This window comes from Pristiophorus japonicus, chromosome 7 (genome assembly GCF_044704955.1).
Source record: "Pristiophorus japonicus isolate sPriJap1 chromosome 7, sPriJap1.hap1, whole genome shotgun sequence".
Lineage (NCBI taxonomy): Eukaryota > Metazoa > Chordata > Chondrichthyes > Pristiophoridae > Pristiophorus > Pristiophorus japonicus.
The window spans coordinates 59,663,798-59,687,480 of record NC_091983.1 but is presented as its reverse complement, the minus strand read 5'-3'; the positions used below and the strand labels follow the sequence as shown (position 1 = coordinate 59,687,480).

Genomic DNA, 23,683 nt, shown 5'->3' with positions numbered 1-23,683 from the left:
CTGTTTCGTGTTATCGCTCGTGGATATGATGGCTTGGGCTATTGTGATGGCCTTGATCAGATCTAGGGATTTGGCAGACAGCAGTTTGCGAAGAATGACCTCGTGGCCAATTCCAAGCACGAAAAAGTCCCACAACATTTCCCCCAAAGATCCTGCAAATTCGCACTGTCCCGCAAGGCGTTCTGGCCCTTGGAGCAACGGTGCGTATAAAAGCAATACCTGGCCATCAGGATGCTCTCCTTTGGCTTGAGGTGTTCCCAAGCCAGCGTACACAGTTCTGCGTAAGATTTGTCTGTTGGTTTGACTAGTGCCAGCAAATTTTTAAGGAGGCCATATACCGATGACCCACATACGGTGAGGAGTATCGTCCTGCGCTTGGTCGCTTTCGGCTGTGTCCAATTTGTCGGCCATAAAGTATTGGTCGAGGCGCTCAACGAAGGCTTCCCAATCATCACCCTCAACAAGTCTCTCAAGAATACCAACGGCAGCCATTACCATGTGAAAGTTCGTGTTCCGTTACTGTCTCCAATTTGTTATGTTCAGAATAATCCACAGGACTATATCGCAAGCTCAAACTGTTGTGACCTTGGTCTCTTTATTCAGACTCCAGAGTGGGGAAGCAGCATGGTGAATCACCTTTTATACCTGCTTGCCCCAGTGTGCACAGGTGACCCTTAGGTCTCCCACAGGTGTGCCCCCTAATGGCAAGTCTTACATTTTGGTAAGGTTTACATACATAAATAACACCCATCAGCTTGAGAGGGAAGAAAGGAAGGAAGGAGTGGGGGAGAGGGGAGAGAACAGAAGAGTGGGGGTGGGGGGGGGGAGGAAAGGGAGAGAGGGTGGAGGGAAAAGAATTCCCCAGCAGCTTGGGGGTGGGCTACTCCCAAACCTTAACTCTCCTCACGCTTGTAGAAAATGAATCTTATTCTATGCTCTATGATCGTAAATTATGAATGAACGGAAAGAGGGGCAGGGGAGCAGTGCACTAACAACTCAGCCCCTGCAGCCTCTAGCATGGAGCCAGGATATGAGCGGCTTGGAATCCATTACATTTTAGACACGGATTAATGGCGGCTTTTACTTGTAGGTCAGTCCATCGACGGAGAAGAGTTGATGGCTGGTGAGACCATCCTTGGATCGACTCGGGACCCCTGACTGACTCAGAGCCCCATTCACCTTCATGTGTTGCATGGCCCTAACACACATGAAGCCCTTGGAGATGTTTCTGAGATATATGAGAAAGTGCTATATAAATGCAAGTGTTTCTGTTCCTTCATTTGGTGGTGCCCTACACTGTGGACTTTGGTCCTTCACCTAGGTTACCTAACTAAAAACAACTTAAAATAGCTATTTACTCAGATACACACACGTTAAAAAGTCACAATTGTTTGTTAAAGCCTCCTGAATGTCATTAATCAGGCTCGTAAAGAAAACCATGTACATTACATAAGAACATAAGAAATAGGAGCAGGAGTAGGCCATACGGCCCCTCGAGCCTGCTTCGCCATTTAATACGATCATGGCTGATCCAATCATGGACTCAGGTCCACTTCCCTGCCCACTCCCCATAACCCCTTATTCCCTTATCGGTTGAGAAGCTGTCTATCTCTGGTGCGGCTGGTCATGTATTCTGATGTTAGTAACTGCAATTGCTCTCGCAAATTTGTAAATCAAGTTCTGATTGGCCCAAGAGCTGAGCTTGCCCGAGATGACAAGCATCATTTTTTAAACCACCAGCAACATTTCTATCAAAAATTTTAAAACCTTTTTGGGTGAATTGTTCTTCTCATCCTGGTCAGGCAAGTCCGTGCTGGTGAAGGAACATGGCAGCCAGTGTCAGTCAGCAGTAGGCAATCCAAGGTTGGATATCACACAAGAGTGACGGTCCCTCTCCTAATGATAATGCATGTCAAATTACTTACCATTTTGGGTTGAGCTGCACCCAAGAACCAGGTTGAAATGATTAAACCCACCTCATGGTGGATCCCGAGAGGCAATAGAGAAAGAAGCCCTTCATCCATTTTGCTCAGGCAGGATTTGAACCCAAAGTTTAAAGGTGAAGTGATGCATTTACAGAGGCACTGATTGGAGGGACAGACAAGTTTAAATATTCACATTTGTGCCTCCTTGTCTGGTGAAAACCCAATGAAGATAACACAAATTGAAATATGCTGCAGTGTAGGGAATATAGTCCTCCTACCTTAGCTTCGTCATTGATGTCCCATGTAAAGGAGATGGCATTGTAAGCGATTTCTTCAATGTTGCTAATTGTGTTAAAACTTTCTTTGTAATCAGCTGCAGAAAAACAATAGCATAAGGAGTTGACTTTTTTTTTAATTAAAAAAGCGTTTTAATAAGCCATCCCACATTTGAACTCCATAAATTCTGCCTCCACACGCACACACACATACCCGAAGATACATAGAAACACATATAGACACACAGGGGCCGAAATTCAGGGGCTCAAAGAGACCCATTAATGCTCATTTGCAGCGGTCATTCCTAAAAATCGAATGGCCGCCGCTTTGGGGTCAACAGGCCGACCCGATCAAAATTCAGGCCGGGGATTTTTCAGCCTGGACTCCATCCTGCCCAAGTAGATGCACCGCCAAATTAAATGAATAAAAAAATACTTACCAGCCATTTTCACCTCCATCCATCGATCCCCCACCACGCAGTGCCCCCGGCAAGTTTATCTGCCAGTGCACCCTCTGAAGATTGAGTGCGACCCGGCAGTGCGGCCACCCTTAAAGGGGAGAGCCCACTGCTGCAGCCGCAATGCAAAAAGTTTTGCCGGCCGACTTACTGATCGTCCGGCAAAATACTGCCCCCCAGGTTCAGTCGGGCCGCCAGTGGGCAGACTGGTACCCTCTCTTGGGTGCCAGGCCGCTGGCCCGGCCGAAACCCTCCCTGGTGGCCCAGTGGTCAAAGTTAAAAAATGATTGAATCTCTCTCCTTTAACGGAGGGGAGAGAGCATGGTGACGCACACGTGCAGTGATGTCACCATGTTGATTGACCGGTGGACGGCCTAACCGAGCCATTTTCAGCCAGTCAGCCTGGCTTTGAGTCCAAAGCCCGCCTCCATTTCCTGTAGGGCATTTAAAAAATTTGAAAGTCCTGAAAATGGATTTACTCACCGCACCAAGAGTTCCAGCGGTGAGTACCTGCTTAAAAACTCATAGGTGCGCCAACTTTCTGGTGCACCTGAATTTCGGCCCCACAATATTTTGCCATTGCCAGAATTTCTGTCCGTACAATGAATCACCATTTTGTCAGTAGCCACACCACATGGAAATGATTTATATTTATGGGTAGATTTTCTGAACTGACATGGATCTTCACACACTTAACACACATATTAGGAACTCAGGTGTCGAGCTCAGTGGCCCTGAGGATTTCCGATCCATCAAAGTTAATGGCTGGAAAATCCTGTGGGCACGCTGGCCTCAATGTCCCAATTCTCAATGTGCGTTCCCAATGTGTGAATCACCATGTTGGAAACACAAATTCATAAAATGCATCCTTAAATTTATTTGACCCCAGAGAGTGCCCAAAGAGAAACACAATTTAAAACATTGATTTTGAAGAAATTAAATTTGTACCAAAGGTTGAACTTCAGCCTCCACGAGAATAGAATCAGTAATTAAAATGTCCTCCCCAGTTTTTCTTTTCTTCAGAAGGTAATATAAATATAAAGGATTCCTCACTACTTATCTGAGCTTGTAATTTTCTGGGGACGGGAGAATTTGAATATGAATATGGGGTATAGCAAGTGCTAATCTGCTCAGTTCCCCCTTCTATAATATTTTAGGTTGTGTTACTGCCTTCAGACCCATCTGCTTTTCATCGTGGTCTTATTGCTTCACCGAGTACCCGAGAATTGGCATACTCTGGCAGTCTGGCTGGTAGGGGCCATACGTCTGGATTACCCATTCCAAATGGTCTGAGTGAAGTTTCAAAGCTGAGGGCCGAGGGGCTATCTGTCCAAAGCATTAGTTTTCTTAGTAGTCTGGAAGAGCTGGAGGGTAAGGAGGAATTCACTGTCTAAATTGGACATTTGCCTGGTGCCAAGTAAAGCTACTCATCCGAGGTGCTCATTTTGCTGACACTCCAGAGAGCCACCTCCCTCACACACTAGCAATTTGAGTTTCTTAAGAAGTCTAGATTCATTTAATCTGAATATTGGTGCCCAAGGCCTGTGGTAATCTGAATCTTGTCTCTTTATACCCTGCACCATGGCTCCTTCACTAGGCTAAGTATCTTGTCTAAAACATGTACCTCAGTATACGTGATGTGTGCAAGGCTCTCAAAGAGGTTTAAAGAAAGGTTCTACTCTGTTTACTTTCACCTTCAACTTTAAAATTCTGTTGCGAAATCAATCCAGGGTTTCATGAGAAACTATTAAAAAAAAATCTATTCAGATCAGACTCGTATAACAATAGTCACTGACGCCTTGCATGACAACCAACTGTGTCTAACCTATAATTATCAAAGCTTTGCTATTGGTTTTAGATTGTAAGATAAAACTCTGCCTTTCAGCAGTTTAAGTGGAGGAAAGAAAGGAATTAGCATATATCAGCTGACATCATCAACCTCCTCATGACTATGACTAGACATCCTCCTTAAAATCTTCGATCGTGAAGGATCATCTAGTCAAGCCTGCTGCAATAAAATCATCCTCAGCCTGATCCTGGATTTCTGCCGAGCTGCAGCCAGGCATGCACCCACTCTGACGGCTGCAGTTGGACACTGTCATCAGTCAAGATTGATTGATCCACTATGGAAAAATAATCCAATCCATAATAATTGTGTATTCGTTAAGGCCGAATCAGGACAACTTTAAAAATAAAAATCCTATTCCTTCTCCTTGGCCTTCGGCCAATGGCCATTGAAATCCAGGATCCTGTGCCTGGGCAGCACATCCTCTTCACAACTTTAGAACATCGCAAAAGGTATGCCCCTCACCCCAGAGCCACCAGACAGTGAGTCTGTGGGCAATCATAGAAGTGTAACCTAACACTGCCACCCGCCCAGAATTAGTCCTCGGAGTCACACACAAGTCAGACTACAGTGAAAGATTCACTCTCTATCACACTCTACCATATGCACTGCATCTTGTACACTATGAATATAACAATGTGACATTATATGACAACGTACAATCTACTCTGATAATTCAAAGTAATTTTTACTCTCCAAAATATTAATTATCCAATAACTTGAATTAAGTAACTTTGAATTAAGGAGAGTATTGGAACCAGAGAACAATTGCATATAAAAAGAATCCTCGGGTGTAAATTACAATGGCCGAGACATCTTGTGTGTGGAGGTGGATTGTACCCATTGTCTTCAAGTTTTTTGTACTCAAAGTGAGAGTCATTAGTAACGTGGACTCTCCAGTGGCCAAGCCCTCCACTACAGGCAGGCCAGAGACTCATGGATCTCATGCAAACCATGGTCATCTGATGAAATTAAGACCCCAACATGATTTTAACTAGGAAAAAAATAGCTACAGTCTGGCCCATCACCTAGCGGGATTGATTCAGAGTCAGGAGTATTTAAAGAGCTCAGGAGCTGCAGGCACTCAGATCAGTGGCATCTATGTGTTTCGTTGGAGTAGGAGTGAGTTGTGACTTTAGAAATTACTTATTTGTGATTCTTCCTTTTGGTTAGTTGCCCTCAATAAGCAGTGAAACTTTATAATGGGTGGTGCTCTAGATGCGTGGTACTGGAGGAGGAGAAGATGAAGAGCAACAGGAGTAAAAGAGCCTTCAACAATCAGGAGGAGCTGCAGTTGGATTTCTGAGAAGACACCAGGTAAGGGGACCAGCTCGCAGAAGGTCTCACCCACTCAACAGGGTATACAGGATAAGGGTGGCCTTTCGAGAAATGTTTGAGGAGACGGCATTTCTCAAGGCAGGTCGTCTGACATTAGCAACCTCCTGCAGGAAGACTTGCTGTATCAAGGGGCCCTGCCTTGCCAGTGGCTGTAAAAGTGACAAGTGCCCTGAGCTTCTTTGCCTCAGGATTGTTCCAGGGTATTACCGTGGACATTTCACGCATCTCACAGTCAGCCACCCACAAGTGCATCAAGGAGGTGACCCATGCTTTATTTTCCAGGGGGGACCAATACATATCATTTCTCATTGACGACCACAGTCAAAACGAGAGACCCAGTCAGCAAGGGACAGTGTGTTAGCACACTGCACCACACCGTCCCACTAAATGGTTAGTTCTTTAAACAAAGTGGTTTATATCTGAAGGCAAGAAGTTTCAGGTTCCATACCAATGTCAACGCAGCGCTGTTTTGCAGTGTGCTGCCGGGAGTGCCAGTACTTCCAGTGCCTGAGTTGCTCATCGCGGATTTTATCATCACCAAAAACAACCATTATCACACTCTGAAAATAACAGAAAATTCATGGTAAGGAAGTGGAAACTTCTACCAGGACTATTTTTCACAGAAAGTAAATTATGTGGTTTGTTCCAATCCCTGCATCCAATCCTTTAAAAATATTGATGTAGATTTTGACTTTCTATGATAGTGTAAAACTGGTGATAGCCAATCGGCAGTCCGTTTTACAACTCTTCAGAAGACAATGAAAAAATAAAATCGGGAGGCATGATAAATGAGCTGCCGATTCGCTATCACCCATTTAACACTATTGCAAAGATTAAAATCTACCCCACTTAGAGGGGTTGGGGCTTCAGCTAAGTAGTAAAAATATTTCACAACATGGATGCTTCTTTCAACGACTATGCCAAGAAGTGCTTTTTAAAAAAATTATTTATTTTTTAAATAAATTTAAATTGAGTTAGAGTACTAGTACAGTTAACAATTAGAACTTATTACAATAAAACATAGAACTTCATCCAAAACATTAACACTTACTCTGACTTTGCTGACCGGGTGATGGATTTCTTTGTTGGGACCCATTTCTTTGAGTGTGATAGGATAAAACTGCCCCTTGTTCAGGTACGTCATAGTTCCATCACCTGTCTTCTGTTTAAGGGACTTGGAGGCTTCCAGCACATATTCAAATGTATTTCTATAAAATAGCAAATAAAAAATTGAACCATATAGCCAATGCTCAGTTATTCAACTCAGCTTACATATGTATATGTATTTCCTCTTGGAAATAATTAACACAGATCTCTAATTCTTGAGTGCATAGGATGTAGTTTCTCGCTGCCCTGAGATCTCAACTGATGTACTCTGGGTGGGGGACTTCAATGCCCATCACCAAGAGTGGCTCGGTAGCACCACCATAGACCAAACTGGCCGAGTCCTGAAGGAGCTGCCAGACTGGTCTGTAGCAGGTGGTGAGAGAACCAACACAAGGGAAAAACCTACTTGATCTCGTCCTCACCAATCTACCTGTCGCAAATGCATTGTCCATGACAGCATTGATAGCAGCGACAACCACACAGTCATTGTGGAGATGAAGTCCTGTCTTCACACTGAGGGCACCCTCCATCATGTTGTGTGACACTACCACCGTGCTAAATGGGATAGATTCAGAACAGCTCTAGCAGCTCAAAACTGGGCATCCATGAGCTACTGTGGGCCATCAGCAGCAGCAGAATTGTATTGCATCACAATCTGTAACCTCATGGCCCGACATATCCCATTACTCTACCATTACCATCAAGCCAGGGGACCAACCTTGGCTTAATGAGGAGTGTAGATAGCATGCCAGGAGCAGGACCAGGCGTACCTAAAAATGAGGTATTTTGGTGTTTTTCTTCAGCAAATTAAATTGGTGCGGTGAAGTCCATGATAAGGTAGATTGTAATTGGTCTGTGGTAGAAATGAGCTTGATGGGCTGAACGGCCTTTCCTGATCCTTTGTTTTTCTGTGCACATATTGTCCACAGAAAAACAAACACTTTTTGCCAAACATCATTCAGTTCCGTATTGCTCTAATGTTTGAACAGCACCGATTACATCCATGGAACATCTAGAAAACCTGAGAATCCCACAAAAGTAAAGGTTCTCTGCTCATTGTTCGTGTGAAATATTGGTCTTTATTTATTAAAGATCAAGCTACTGTTGGAGTGTCGGTCATTGTGATAGGGTACAAGCCATCATGAGGGGTTCTTGATTATTTCCAGTACATTGTCTCAGCTATGAAGCAACAATGTACTTTCTGATCCCGACACCACAGAAAGATCAGCTATAGTTATTATGCCGGAGTGGCTATGGTTATAGCCAACACTCTCTGATGTGGAGTGCCATTTTGAAGTTTTGTTGAACAGCTAATGACCCACAGAAAGTAGTACTGATCGCGTTCTGTATTCCGCAATAGATTCATAGAATGTTACATCACAGAAACAGGCCATTTGACCATCAAGCATTTGCTGGTGCTTCCCTCCACATGAGCCACCTGGGTCCAATCCTACTTTCCTGCTTGATACGAGGTATTATCCATTTATCACACGCCATTGCTGGCTGCATACACATAATGTAGGAACATTTCAGACTTACGAGAGTTACTACTGAAATAATAGCTCTCACATAAAGGTGATAGGAGCATTTTAAATACATACCTCATTCGATCAAAGGCATACCCCTCTGAACCCATGGTGGGCATTCGAATGTGGAGATCAGCAGGAAAGCCAAACACCTGTTGATGAAACAAAACAGAGAAACATGGAATGAAAAAAGGCCACTCAACCCATGACAGCACTCCTTCCACAGACTTTATACTATTTATCCTATCGTGGGCTCCAATTTCTTTCCGAGGGAAAGTTCTGTAAAATTTCACCCCGACCCCAAAAGCAATGATAACCATACAACATATATTGGGCTGGCAATTCTGGCCTCCCTGGGTCCGTACGAAGTGCTCACGGACCCGACGAGGCCTCGCAAAAGCTGGTTTACTGGGCGCGATGTGCATGCGCCGAAAACCAGCTTTTCTGATCTGTCAAGATTTCTCTTGACAGATCCTCCTCATCCCCGCAGGAAGGACATCCGTGCAGGAGAGATTGGGCTATTTGCCCAACTCATGCCCAGCGAATGTCCTTCAAATTCTTATGCCTGGTAAAAGCAAGCGCAGCTTACTTTTATCAGCATAAAGAGTGTTAAAACATATAAAAATTTAATTTAATCATTCATTTTCATGTCAAAAACCCTGTCCATTAAGGTAAGTTTATTTTATACCGTATTAAAACAATTAAAAAATCCAATTTTCTTTTTCCAAAACATTTTATTACATTTAATTTTAAATACGAGAGGTTGTTTTAATTTATGATGATGTGTTTCTTGTTTAAAAGGGTTATTCTCATTGATAGTAATGGGAACTTGTAAAAACAGAGTTCCCATTATTATCAATGAGAATACTACCTAGTGATTAGTGGTCCCGGCCTACGTGACTCCAGCATTTCTGTACATACGGGGAATTCATCTCCCTGTACGCGGCACATCGAATGAAGGCCTCCGACCGGAATCAAAGATGCCTCCGTGACCACTAGATATTTTCGTAACATTTTTTCGGGTTGGAGGCGTTAGTCTGAAGGAAGCATCCGTAATGCAATTTCCACCCCCCCCCCCCGATTATTGCATGCCATAAATGGTACCTTCCTAGTCCAGCATTCTTAACTAGATCTTCTTCAGTAAGAATGTATGGACTGAATTTGTGTTTGCAGAAATCAGTTTTCATAGAGAGTTTTGGTGTTCTATATGCAATAAAAACAGATTTTCTTTATTGCAAAAGTCTTCGATCACATTCTTTATTACAGTTTGCACTGAGCAATGTATCCTTTTCAATAGCTTCTTAACTAACTTCAGTCTGATTCTGATCTATAAATAGACTAAAGCTGGTGGATAAACTTAAAAACAATTTTTCCTTGAATGGTCAATATTCTTGACTAGGTTGAGAAGCACAAATTCTATGTGTATCCGTGTACTTACTACTTGCTAATCCAGGGTGGACATCAAAACATGTTTGCATTCATACAGTTAGAAGCTTTGCTCTGTCCCTGTGGAGGCTGTGCACTGATGGTACAGGGTCAGCCTGGTTCAGTTGGTAGCATTCTTCCCTCAGAGGCAGAACATTGTGGGTTCAATCCCCACTCCAGGACTTCAGTACATAAATGTATGCTGAGATGTCAGTGCAGCACTGAGCATTGCTGCATTGTCAGAGGTACCATCTTCCAGACGAGATGGTAAAATGAGGTTCCCGTTTGACTGTTCTTGTGGACATTAAAAGGTCTCATACCACTATTTGAAGAAAAGCAGGCAACCTTCTGACTCGGAGACGAGAGATCCATCATTGAGCCACAGCTGACACAGGTGACCAATGCCAAACCACACGTTTTACACTACTGATGAAGACGAATTTCTACCCCAAATTTTCCAGTGGCATTCTCCCAATGTCGAACTGTAAACTTCGGCGGAAGATTGGCAGAAACCTCAGGAGAAACAGCACAAATGGCTCTTTATACCATTTCTCCAAGGTTTACGCTGATATGCTGCCAAAGTTATGACTGGAGACCAGGAGAACTCTCACAGAAAGTGTACTCCAATCTTACTAACTTGTTTGTCAGACTGCATCTGATTTTGTATTCCACATACATTCACAGAATGAGAAATGTGATTGTTTGCAGGCAGAAAACAAAGGATAGTATAGGTCCAGGCTGCCTTGCAGACTGTTTGATCTAATCTTTACATGGATTCATGTGGCTTTGAAGATAATACTGGAACATAAAAGACATTTGCACTTTGGCTAATGTAGTTTAAAATAAGTACAATTGAATGTGTCAGAGACTCAACACATCAGCTCACCAACATGTCCTAATTTAGTACATATATAAATAGCTGGGAGTTTAGGTGAGATATAAAACTGGACAAAGATAATAGTTTTTCTGCATTATTGATAATTGGGCTGATATATGATGTGCACAAATGAGAAGGGATAAGATTCATGTTTGTAGCCTGAGATTCATGGCTAAATTATTGTTATTTTCTCTGTTTGGTGTGCTGCATTTATATGTAACATATAAACCATTCTAGTGTATTGTTTATATGCAACTGTGGCAAATGGGAACCACTGTAGTGATATAACCTGTTTCGTTATTTGTTATAGAATGTACTAGATTACTGTAAAATGGTGTGGTAAGTGCTGTAATGGAAGTTTCTAGTCAGACTAGGAAAGTTCTAATTAATTATAGCCTTGGTGTGCAGTTGCTCTAAGTGATGGCGTAATTGTTCTATATTATGAAATAGAACACAAAAGTATTTTATAGCTGAAAAATGCTATCAGACCCAACATCATCAACTTGCATTTATATAGCACCTTCAATGCAGTAAAACTACACAGGGCACTTCACATGAGCGTAATCAACCAAAATGTGACACCAAGCCACATAAGGAGAATATAGGATAGATGACCAAAAGCTTGGTCAAAGAGGTAGGTTTTAAGGAGCGTCTTAAAGGCGGAGAGAGGTGGATAGGTTTAGCGAGGGAATTCCAGAGGTTAGGGCCTAGGTAGCTGAGAATTGAGTCGAGATGCAGAGTTGCTGGAGGGCTGTAGGAGGTTGCAGAGATAGGGAGGGACAAGGCCATGGAGGGATTGGAAAACAAGGATGCAAATTTTAAGATTGAGGCGTGGCTGGGCTGGAAGCCAATGTAGGTCAACGAGCCCAGAGGTGATAAGTGAACGAGACTTGGTGCAAGCTAGGGTATGGGCAGCAGAGTTTTGGATGAATTCAAGTTTATGTAGAGTGAGAGGCCAGCCAGAACATTCCTATTCCTTTTACTATGTCTCAAACATGCCTATCATCTTGTCATACCTTGCAATCCCTTCTGTCTCTCTTTCTCTCTCTCACTTTCTCTCTAGTGATGCATCGAATTGTCTCTGGAACCCATTTATATTTTGTTTCTCTCCAATTTTTCCCCCCTCAAATTTGTATTGTGATCAGAAGCAGTAACCCTGGCTGATTTTTTTATTTTCCAAACAGTTGTAGCAACCCTGCTACTGGTGTGACTGAGGACAGCCAAATCAGAACAGACCAGGGATTCATTCTCGGCCTCTCCAGGTCTGATGACTCTGAGACTCAAGCTTTAAATGCGAGCCATCAGGATGATCCTATGCTGTCTACTTCAATTGACTTCCTTGATAACTTTTTTCACAACTCATTGAGTAAAAAAGTTCAACCTGACTTATTTTCTTATCGTAACTTGCACATTTTTAACAAAATATTTTAACTAATGTTGCTACGTTTGCAAGGTGATTGCATGAGAGTATAACTGTTCATCAATGTATGTGACACATTAGGTGATCAGACTCTGGGAAATTCCTTCTATCAAGCAGATAAGCATACTGAATCCAGTCAAGAAGAATGGCCAGGAAGCTACTGCATAGTTCACATTAGTAGTTACTGTAGCTTTCAAATGGCAGTACTACAGTTCAAATGACTCTCCACTAGCTAAGGTTCCTCCTTTGGGGCCCTTTTGACTTGAATAGGCAGTATTATATAATAACTTATCTTATCAATTTGATTGATACCTAAGGATAGAGATTGATCATGGCCAGATTTTGGCATGGATCATGGCCAGCTTTTGGCATGGAACATGCACCCCAATCGGGAGGCCCGAGGTTTGCCTCATTTGCTGAATTTGGGCAATATGCCTCCACATACAGCTCGCCCATTTTGTCTACACGAATGACAGTCCGCTTGCCGGGAGCGGCCTGAAGGCAAGTCCGAACCGATGGGGGCGGAGGCAGGGGAGTATCACAAATACTGTGGAGTCAGGGAAGTAGTACTCCTGGTCATCCTGGCTCCACAGCAACCTTTTAGAAGTTATTTTTTTATAAACTATCATTCTGTTGGTGGCCACTGCTGAGGCCATAGCGGCTACTGAATAACCCTGAGTGGGTCAGGCCCAATACCTGCTCATCGCAGACCAATTTCTGTAAGGGGGCCGAAAACAGGTGTTGGGTCTCATTTGCATATGTAAATGGGACCCAATGCCTGTTTTAGGCGTCAGCAAGGTTGCCTGAAAAGTAGCCAGACTCAATTTCGGGTTGGATGCCTTTCAAGCATCCTTGGGGTGCAGGATGTTGGTCCCCAAAATTGAGACTCGTTGTGCCCATTTTACCCCTCTAAAACAGGCATAATAAGGTTCAATTTCTGGCCCCATGGCTTTTGAAAGCAACTGAAATACTTTGTCAATGTTTATTAAGGACTTATATAATATAGCACTGAGGAACAAACTGGGTAAAGAAAACAGAAATTATATTGACATGGATTAAGAGAGTGATTATACTGGATTTAAAGCCAATGTAATGATTAAAAATGATTTACTTCTGGTCTATATTTTTAAAAAGGGCAGCACTTCAAGCTCTGTATAATAATGCAGTATATTTTGTTAAATGGGGCAAATAAGTTTAAAAGCAAGATGACATGTAATTTTGTTCTAAAACCCAATTTCTCTCAGAATATGCAAAAAACAATTCACACGTCCTACATTAGGTTGTGGGTGAATAATATTGTGATTGATGATTGAAAACAATCAACAAAAAATGTTTTATTTTCACAAAACAGGAGCATTTCATTTGTAAAAGGTCATCATAAAAATGAATTCAGACATGGAATTGGTTTCCTTACAGATTCCAGCAAATTAGGCCAACATCAATTAGCATTTAAAGAATGGAGATAGAATCCCAGTCCAGCGCACAGTCAGTAGGAGCAATTAGATGAATAATAAGTCTCTGCATTTGTAAAAGTAATTCACTGTGCTATGTAAATACAAGCATTTCTTTCTTAATCAGAGGTCTTTAAAGAAAAAATTATAAGCCCTTAATTTTGTTTAGTTATTTTTAGCCTCCCTTTATGTCACGCACAATTTTAAGGAGATGACTTTGCCTCCGGCCTCTGTTAATACCATATGTGAGTGAATGCTGATGACTGTCAACTCACTCCTAGATTCTGGCATGCCCCGCCACCTCCCCTCCCCCCTCCGCCCTGCCCAAGCCCCCCGCCCTCCCCACTGCGCTCCCCCCCCCCCGCCCCGCGTTGGCGGCCCGGCCCATTCAGCCTCTCTCCCCCACCCCCCCACCTCCCACTTCTACCCCCTTCTCTCCCTCCCTCACCCCTCCTCTCCCTCCCTCACCCCTCCTCTCCCTCTCTCACCCTCTCCCTCCCTCACCACTCCTCTCCTCTCCCTCCCCCTCCTCTCCTCTCCCTCCCTCACCCCTCCTCTCCTCTCCCCTCCCTCACCCCTCCTCTCCTCTCCTCTCCCCTCCCTCACCCCTCCTTTCCTCTCCCCCCCCTCACCCCTCCTCTCCTCTCCCCCCCCCTCACCCCTCCTCTCCTCCTCTCCTCTCCTCTCCTCTCCCTCCCCTCCTCTCCCCTCCTCTCCTCTCCCTCCCTCACCCCTCCTCTCCTCTCCCTCCCTCACCACTCCTCTCCCCTCCCTCCCTCACCACTCCTCTCCTCGCCCTCCCTCCCTCACCACTCCTCTCCCTCCCTCACCACTCCTCTCCCTCCCTCACCACTCCTCGCCCTCCCTCCCTCACCACTCCTCGCCCTCCCTCACCACTCCTCTCCCTCCCTCACCACTCCTCTCCCTCCCTCACCACTCCTCTCCTCTCCTCCCTTCCTCACCACTCCTCTCCCTCCCTTCCTCACCACTCCTCTCCTCTCCCTCCCTCACCACTCCTCTCCTCTCCCTCCCTCACCACTCCTCTCCCTCCCTCCCCACTCCTCTCCCTCCCTCCCTCCCCACTCCTCTCCCTCCCTCCCTCCCCACTCCTCTCCTCTCCCTCCCTCACCACTCCTCTCCTCTCCCTCCCTCACCACTCCTCTCCTCTCCCTCCCTCACCACTCCTCTCCCTCCCTCCCCACTCCTCTCCCTCCCTCCCTCCCCACTCCTCTCCCTCCCTCCCCACTCCTCTCCCTCCCTCCCCACCTCACTGTCAGAAACACAGAGACACTGACAGAGACAGAGAGACACACTGGAGGGGGCTCCATCCAAGCACGCTGTTGGAGGGCTCCCGGTGCTGCAGTAGGTGAGTAGAAATAATTTTTTATTTATTGATTGATTTTTTGTTATATTTTATTTTAAAAAATTTTTTTGATTGATTTATTGATTTATCATTTATTATTGATGATGGCTCTTTATTTGTAAAAGTGGAGTGTTTAATATTTGTAAACTTCCCTCCCCGCCCCCATCTCTCGTTCCTTATGCCTGATTTCTAAGTGTAGGCAAGGTTTTTCTGAGCGTACAAAAATCTACACTTACTCTATTCTAAGTTAGTTTGGAGTAAGTTTTCGCTGCCTAAACTTGCAAAACAGGTGTAAGTGGCTGGACACGCCCCCTTTTGAAAAAAAAAATCTGTTCCAAAATGAAACTATTCTAATTGACTAGAACTGGAGCAAACTAAATGGCAAGAATTGCAATTTCTAAGATGCTCCATTCTAAACTAGTTGCTCCAAAAAAATAGGAGCAAATCAGGCTGAAACTTGAGCCCATAGAAACATAGAAAATAGGTGCAGGAGTAGGGCATTCGGCCCTTCGAGCCTGCACCACCATTCAATATGATCATGGCTGATCATGCAACTTCAGTACCCCATTCCTGCTTTCTCTCCATACCCCTTGATCCCTTTAGCTGTAAGGGCCACATCTAACTCCCTTTTGAATATATCAAACAAACTGGCCTCAACAACTTTCTGTGGTAGAGAATTCCACAGGTTCACCACTCTCTGAGTGAAGAAGTTTCTCCTCATCTCGGTCCTAAATGACTTACCCCTTATCCTTAGGCTATGATCCCTGGTTCTGGACTTCCCCAACATCGGGAACATTCTTCCTCCATCTAACATGTCCAATCCCGTGAGAATTTTATATGTTTCTATGAGAGCCCCTCTCATTCTTCTAAATTTTAGTGAATATAAGCCTAGTCGATCCTGTCTGTCTTCATAGGTCAGTCCTGCCATCCCGGGAATCGGTCTGGTGAACTTTCGCTGCACTCACTCAATAGCAAGAATGTTCTTCCTCAGATTAGGAGACCACCACTCGCCTGTTGTCAGCTCCAACCTCCTCTCCCGGGACTTACATTCAGGCCGCGGAGTATTTGAGTGAACTGCAGGTAGAGGCTGGAAGCCCAAATTTGGGACGTCCCAGTTGGGACTCGTGCTGCCAGCGCAATGCTGATTCTCGACAGCCCCATTCAGATAGAGAACTTAAGGAGTATAACTGCAGACACAAGCTTGCACAAATGCCCCTGAATGCTGCATCCCTAAATCCATTTAAAGTCACAAATGGCATTTTTCTCAAAATCCAATGAAATATTCAGAAACCCGGGCATGCCCCAATACAAGGAACATTACAGTACTCTCATTTGTTCCCATTGAGGCCGCTTGCAACTCATCACATTTTGTGTAATTATCCAAGCGGAAGCCAGCCGCCCACAGAGAGGCAAAGGGAGGAATGTGAAGACAGTGAGTAAGGAAGAGTCATAATGATCCCGCAGGTTCAATGGGGGTGAAATTCATCAATGTTAGCGCAAAGCGGCGATAGTGAATCAGCAGCTTGTTTTACCCTTTGCCTCATTTTCTTTTCGGCCGGGTTGTCGAACGGGCTGCTGATTTGCTATTACCCATTATTGCACAACCACCCAATATAAACTTCATGCCCAGTGATTTACTGGTCACTGAGTAAACTCAGCAATCAGATTACATGGCGCATTAAGATTCAGCTTCGATTAACAAAGCCGCAAGTGGTATGTGTCGTGGCCTATTGGAACACCACTTGATGGCACAGTGGATTGACGGGAGCCTAGTTGAATTCCTCCCATCCAATTCTGCCGAGTTCTCAATCTCCGTCACATTGCTGCGAACTCGCATCAGCAAGGATAGAAATTCAGTCATCCCAGGCACACTCCTACAGACTTCATAGCACAGGCTCAAAGCAGTATTAACAGAGGACTGGGAGGCGATCCTCTCCCACCTGTCCTCAGGGCAACCGGAGTTAAAATAGAGGGACATCATTCCATCATAAGAGAGGCAAAGAAATAACAAAGTTGCATCATGCTGTGCAATAAGTATATGTCTGGTTTACCTCTTGAGACCCTTCCTTGAATGTCTCTGTAAAGGTGGTGTCCGGAGTCCTTCTTTGTGAAGACTGTGCTGTTGAGGGGAAGTGCTCACCATGCATATTTCGGTCATAGATGACAACGCGCTCAGGATGCTCGCTGGCATACACCACTGGTGGGATTCCCACTGAATAGTTATTAGGGTGCACTTCTGTTTTGATGGAATGGGATGGTACTGTGGTGACGGAGACAGTGACAGTAGTGTCTGGGGCTGTAAAATGATTCACTTTCTCGTGTCCTATGGGATGGCCAGGCAACACCAAATTGACCGGCAAAACTCTCAGTGGATGCACTCGGCAGTCCGCTGAGGAAATGACTGGTTGATCCGTTGCAGATGCCACGCAACTCCTTGAAAAGACAAGAGGGTAATTGCAAAAATTCTGTAATACAGCAACAACATAGCAAAGCACTCATCAAATATCCAGGCTGACTTCTCAACTTGTTCCTTACCTTCTCAACTTGTTCTTTAACCCTCTCAAAATGCGCAGGCTCTATTTTAACATCGTGAAGATTTTGACCGGTGGAGTGCGCTGATCAACCGCCCATTCCGGTGTCGAAGTTCCCCCACCCCCTCCATGATCTTGAGGATCCATCACAGGACCCCCATTTCCATATTAAAAAGGAGCCTCTCACCTGAATCAGGTGAGTACTTTAGACATCCGGGGATAGGCCGCTTTTAAAATGGCGGCAGCTGCATTGCCCCATTTTCAGACCGTTACTGACCCGTTAACGTCAGGCGAGGCCACTCAAAATTGACCCCATTGTTCTTACTATTAAAAAGGGTTACCATTTCCATTATAGTAAATAAATGAAGTGTCGTGAAGTGAAATGAAGAGGAAGGCTTCGTCAATCTGATTTTGTTCAAAATGTGACAAAGTTGTAATTTTTGTTTCGCAAGCCCAGCATTTCCGAAAGATTTGTTGAAAAGTTAGGTCATTCATCGGCTGGCGAGAAAAGCAGATCAAAACTTTCCTAACTTTCTTTATCACAGCTGTAATTGTTTCTTAAAGAAACAGTTACAACTGTGAGGAGGGATGATATATTAGAAGGATCATCAAATGAAGCCATATGGGTTGAACTGAAGAACAAAAAAAGGGTCAATCACACTGCTGGGAGTGTACTATAGACCCCCAAACAGTCAGAGGGAGGGAGAAGAGCAAATATTTAGGCAAATTTCTGAGAAGAGCAGTAAGAGCAGGGGATTTCAACCACCCTAATATTAACTGGGATAGAATCAGTGTAAAAATAGAGGTACAGAATTCTTAAAATACATTCAGGAGAACTTTTTTTTAAGCCGGTACAAAGCAAGCCCAATAAGGGTCAGTTATGGACTTAGTTTTAGGGAAAGAAGCTGAGCAGGTGGAAGGGGTATCCATGGGAGAGCATTTTGGTGGTTTAGATTTAGCATAATTATGGGAAAGGACAAAGATAGACCAGGAGTAAAAGTTCTCATTGGGGAAAGGCCAATTTTACTAAGCCGAGATGTGATTTAGCAAAAGTAGACTGGAAACAGCTATTTGAAGGTGAATCCGTGTCAGAGCAGTGGGAGGCATTCAAGGAGGAGCTAGTAAGTGTTCAGAGAAAATAAGGGCCCAAATTTTTTTTCCACGCACCTCCGAGCTCCCTGCCGACTTTTTACCTCAGAAGCAGCGCCGAAAAAACTCCCTGCAATCATGGCCGATTCTCGGGCCATCAGTGGAGCTGGCATGGCGTACAATGAAGAGAGGGGTGCAGAGCTAAGTGCCGGGACCTCTGCACATGCACGCTGGAGCCTGCGCACATGTGCAATAGCTTCTGGCAGGCTGTTTCGGCAAACGCGCGCTGCAGGCTGTGTGGGAGGGGCTGAAGCACACTGTCCCTAGCCCTGGCCGAATGGGCTCCCTCATCAGCGGCCCGCTGCGTTCCCTAAGGTAGTACTTCTATTTTTTATTTGTTATTTACTGATTGATTTTGGTGTTTTAGGTGCAGGGTTCCTTCTATTTTTTTTTTATTTGTTATTTATTGATTGCTTATTACTTTGGTCTTGGTGCTTTAGGTGCAGGGTTCCTTCTATTTTATTTGTTAATTAATTGCTTATTACTTTTTGTGCTTTGTTTTGTGCTTTGTTTGGTGCTTGAAATGTTGTTACTTGCACCGATTCCTTAACTGTAAGGTCTTTCTGTGCAGACAAAAGTGGACACATACGCTGCCTTAAGTTAGTTTCGTATAACTTTTTTCTGGCCAGATTGGCATAAATGGTGTAAGTGGCTGGGAACGCCCTCTTTTGAAAAAAAAACAGACCTAACACAAAACCTAACTAACTCACTTACACTGGCGCAAATTAAATGGCCATATTTGCAACTAAAAAGATACACCAGAAAAATCAAGTTACACCAAAAACAATGGTGAAACTCATGGGGAAATTTGGGCCCTATGTTCCCACAAAGAAAAAGGGTGGGACTTCCAACTCTAGAGCCTCCTGGATGTCAAGGGGCATACAGGGTAAGATAAGGTAAAAAAGGGAAGCTTTTCAAAAAAATTTGTTCATGGGATGTGGGGGTCACTGGCAAGGCCAGCATTTATTGCCCATCCTTAATTGCCCTTGAGAAGATTGTGGTGAGCCGCCTTCTTGAACCGCTGCAGTCCGTGTGGATTATGTCAGATACCAAAAGCTAAATACTGCAGAAAGCCTAAAGGAGTTTAGAAAGTGCAGGGGCGAAATTAAAAAAGGAAATTAGGAAAGCAAAGAGAGGGAATAAAAAATTATTGGCAAGTAAAACACAAAGATATTTTATAAGTATATAAAGAGCAAGAGGATAAGTAAAGAAAGAGTAGGGCTTATTAGAGACAAAAATGGTAACCTTTGTGTTGAGGTGGAAGGCATGAGTATGGTTCTTAATGAATACTTTGCGTCTGTCTTCACAAAAGAGCAGGACACTGCAGACATTGTAGTTAAGGAGCAAGAGTGTGAAATATTAGATGAGATAGACATAGTGAGAGGAGAAATATTAAGGAGTTTAGCATCTTTGAAAGTAGATAGGTCACCAGGCCTGGATGAAATGTATCCCACGCTTTTAAGAGAAGCAAGGGAGAAAATAGCAGAGGCTCTGACCATCAATTTCCAATTCTCTCTGGCTACGGGTGTGGTGCCAGATGACTGGAGGACTGCTAACGTTGTACCGTTGTTTAAAAAGGGAGAAAGGGATAGACCAAGTAATTACAGGCCAGTCAGGTAGTTATTGGAAAAAATTCTGAGGGACAGTATTAATTGTCATTTAGAAAGACATGGTTTAATCAAGGACAGTCAGCATGGATTTGTTAAGGGAAGGTCATGTCTGACTAACTTGATTGAATTTTTTGAGAAGGTAACATGGAGAGTTGATAAGGGTAGCACGTTTGATGTAGTCTGTATGGATTTTAGCAAGGCTTTTGATAAGGTCCCACATGGCAGACTGCTTATGAAAGTAAAAGCCTATGGGATCCAGGGCAAAGTGGCAAGTTGGATCCAAAATTGGCTCAGTGGCAGGAAGCAAAGGGTAATGGTCAACAGGTGTTTTTGTGACTGGAAGGCTGTTTCCAGTGGGGTTGTACGCGTTTTCTTGCTTTTTGTAGTATATATCAATGACTTAGACTTCAATCTAGGGGTATGATTAATAAGATTGCTGATGATACAAAAATTGGCGTGGGGAAGAAAGCTGTACATTGCAGGAAGATATCAATGGACTGGTCAGGTGGGCAGAAAAGAGCAAATGGAATTCAATCAGAGGAAATATGAGGTCATGCACTTACAGAGGACTAACAAGCCAAGGGAATACACAATAAATGGCAGGACACTAAGATATGTAGAGGAACAGAGGGACCACGGGAATGCATGTCCACAGAGCCCTGTTAGCAGGACAGGTAGATAAGGTGTGAAGGCGGCATACGGGATATTATTAGTCGAGGCATAGAATACAAGAGCGGGGAGGTTATGCTTGAACTGAATAACACACTATTTAGACCACAGCTAGCGTACAGCGTACAGTTCTGGTCACCATATTACAGGAAAGATGTGATTGCACTAGAGAGGGTACAGAGGACATTTACAAGGATGTGGCCAGGACCGGAGAATTTTAGCTATGAGGAAAGATTGGATAGTCTGGGTTTGTTTACTTTGGAACAGAAGAGGCCACGGTGAGATTTAATTGAGGGATCTAGATCCCTTAGCAGAAAGATCAAAACCGGAGGGCATAGATTAAAGTAATTCGTAGAACGATTAGAGGGGAGTGGAGGAGAACTTTTTCACCCAGAGGGTGGTGGGGCTTTGGAATGCACTGCCTGAAAGGGTGGTAGAGGCAGAAACCCTCATCACATTTAAAAAGCTATTTGGATATGCACTTGAAGAGCTGTAGCCTACAGGGCTATGGACCATGAGCTGAAAAGTGGGATTAGACTGGATAGCCCTTTGTCAGCCGGCACAGGCACAATAGGCCGAATGGCCTCCTTCTGTGCAGTAACTTCAATGATTCTATGAAAACAAGGAGGCCTTGCAAATGAATGGAAATATCCCAAATCTGCCACTTGCTACGGAATTGAAACTGATGTAGAAAAGTAGGACACAGTAAATAAAAAATGTGAGTAATCTTTCGGAATGACCTGGGGATGGTGACACTGAAGTAGCGCACCCCAGGAGGGGGAGTTGACACTGTGAAATAGCCCACCCCAGAGGGGGAGCCGACACTGTGAAGTAGCCCACCCCAGGAGAGGGAGCCGACACTGTGAAGCAGCCCACCCCTGGAGGGGGAGCCGACACTGTGAAATAGCCCACCCCAGGAGGGGGAGCCGACATTGTGAAGTAGCCCACCCCTGGAGAGGGAGCCGACACTGTGAAGCAGCCCACCCCAGGAGGGGGAGCCGACACTGTGAAGTAGCCCACCCCTGGAGAGGGAGCCGATCCCTGGAGAGGGAGCCGACACTGTGAAGCAGCCCACCCCAGGAGGGGGAGCCGACACTGTGAAGTAGCCCACCCCAGGAGAGGGAGCCGACACTGTGAAGTAGCCCACCCCAGGAGAGGGAGCCGACACTGTGAAGTAGCCCACCCCAGGAGAGGGAGCCGACACTGTGAAGTAGCCCACCCCAGGAGAGGGAGCCTACATTGTGAAGTAGCCCACCCCAGGAGAGGGAGCCTACATTGTGAAGTAGCCCACCCCAGGAGAGGGAGCCGACACTGTGAAGTAGCCCACCCCAGGAGAGGGAGCCGACACTGTGAAGTAACCCACCCCAGGAGAGGGAGCCGACACTGTGAAGTAACCCACCCCAGGAGAGGGAGCCGACACTGTGAAGTAGCCCACCCCAGGAGAGGGAGCCGACACTGTGAAATAGCCCACCACAGGAGAGGGAGCCGACACTGTGAAATAGACCACCCCAGGAGAGGGAGCCGACACTGTGAAATAGACCACCCCAGGAGAGGGAGCCGACACTGAACGGTCAATCTGATCGGTCTCAAGAGGGTGACTAAACCAAAGTGGGCGACAAAATTAAACGTCATCAGAATGCAGGTAGATGATTGGTGGCATCCCTTGGAGCATGGTGGAGCCTAGTGGAGTGGTTGGGACCCAAGAACAGGAGCAGGAGAAGCAGAGGTCGGAAGGGACATGGAGTGGAGGGAGGGACGGGCGAGAAGCGGAGAGCGTGACCAGCGAGATCCGGAGGGCATGACCGGCAAGGTCCGGAGGTCGGAAGAGGAGAGAGGAGAGGACAGGACGGACAAGGCACTGAGGAGCGGAGAGGTGGAGCAGCGTGGACAAGACCAAGGGAAGGTGCAGCACGGACCAATGGCGAGGCTGTGAGGTCATGAGGCTCACATTGTAGTCCTGTAGAAGGAGGAAGGAAGGAGGACAGTAGGAGTATGTTTGAGTTTGTGTGTATGTATTGGCACATGCGATGGAGCCTGGTCTCCCGTTGTCTTGGATCCCCTTGCCACTGGACCAAGACCTTGCTCCATCAAGCCCATGTGGTGTCTGGTGTGCAACGGCCACCCCACGTTAAAAGAATTCACTCACGGGCATCTTTCACCATTTAAAGTGAGTTCATCAGTCACCTGAGTACTCATTTTTAGTGTGGAAGCAAGTCATCCTCGATCTTGAGGGACTGCCTGTGATGATGATGACATAAAACAGTAAGTATTCTAAAACGGGTTCACTTATAAAGCAAAAGTACACATCACACAGGGAATTTACTTGTTTCCACTAAAAATATTAAAGAAGCACAGTTGATATATTAACAGGCCCAGAGAACTGACTCAACAACACAATAAATATTAAGTGTTGCGAGAGTTTTTTCTGATACACCATACGAGCATATGAAAATGAGGGACAGGAAAAGACCAGCTGGTTCATCAAGCCAACACCACACGACGACAGCTGGATCGTGATGGCGAAACACTTCTTCCCTCCCTTGCACTGCCCCACAACCCTCTCCCCCCCCCTTCTCCTCCCCCTCCCCTCTCCTCTCCTCCCCCCCTCTCCGTTCCCCCCCCTCTTCCCTTCCCCCCCCTCTTCCCTCCCCCCCCCCTTCTTCCCCCCCCCCCCCTCTTCTCCCTCTTCCCTTCCCCCTCACTGACCACTTCA

The 23,683-nt window shown here is 45.1% G+C and overlaps 1 protein-coding gene and 1 long non-coding RNA gene across 2 annotated transcripts in view; one reads left to right on the top strand and one right to left on the bottom strand.

Annotated features, from left to right (window-relative positions):
* The window catches only part of LOC139267136 (uncharacterized), a 41,474-nt gene extending 40,319 nt beyond the window's left edge, over positions 1-1,155 (top strand). The window contains exon 4 of the long non-coding RNA XR_011593832.1: positions 1,091-1,155. This is a non-coding gene — a long non-coding RNA (uncharacterized lncRNA). The remainder of the gene's footprint in view (positions 1-1,090) is intronic.
* The window catches only part of grhl1 (grainyhead-like transcription factor 1), a 95,400-nt gene that overhangs the window by 66,197 nt on the left and 5,520 nt on the right, over positions 1-23,683 (bottom strand). The window contains exons 3-7 of the mRNA XM_070884982.1: positions 17,063-17,444; positions 8,551-8,627; positions 6,894-7,050; positions 6,291-6,402; positions 2,204-2,298 (exon numbers count right to left, since the gene is read on the bottom strand). Coding sequence (XP_070741083.1) covers positions 2,204-2,298; positions 6,291-6,402; positions 6,894-7,050; positions 8,551-8,627; positions 17,063-17,444 — 823 coding nt within the window. The remainder of the gene's footprint in view (positions 1-2,203; positions 2,299-6,290; positions 6,403-6,893; positions 7,051-8,550; positions 8,628-17,062; positions 17,445-23,683) is intronic.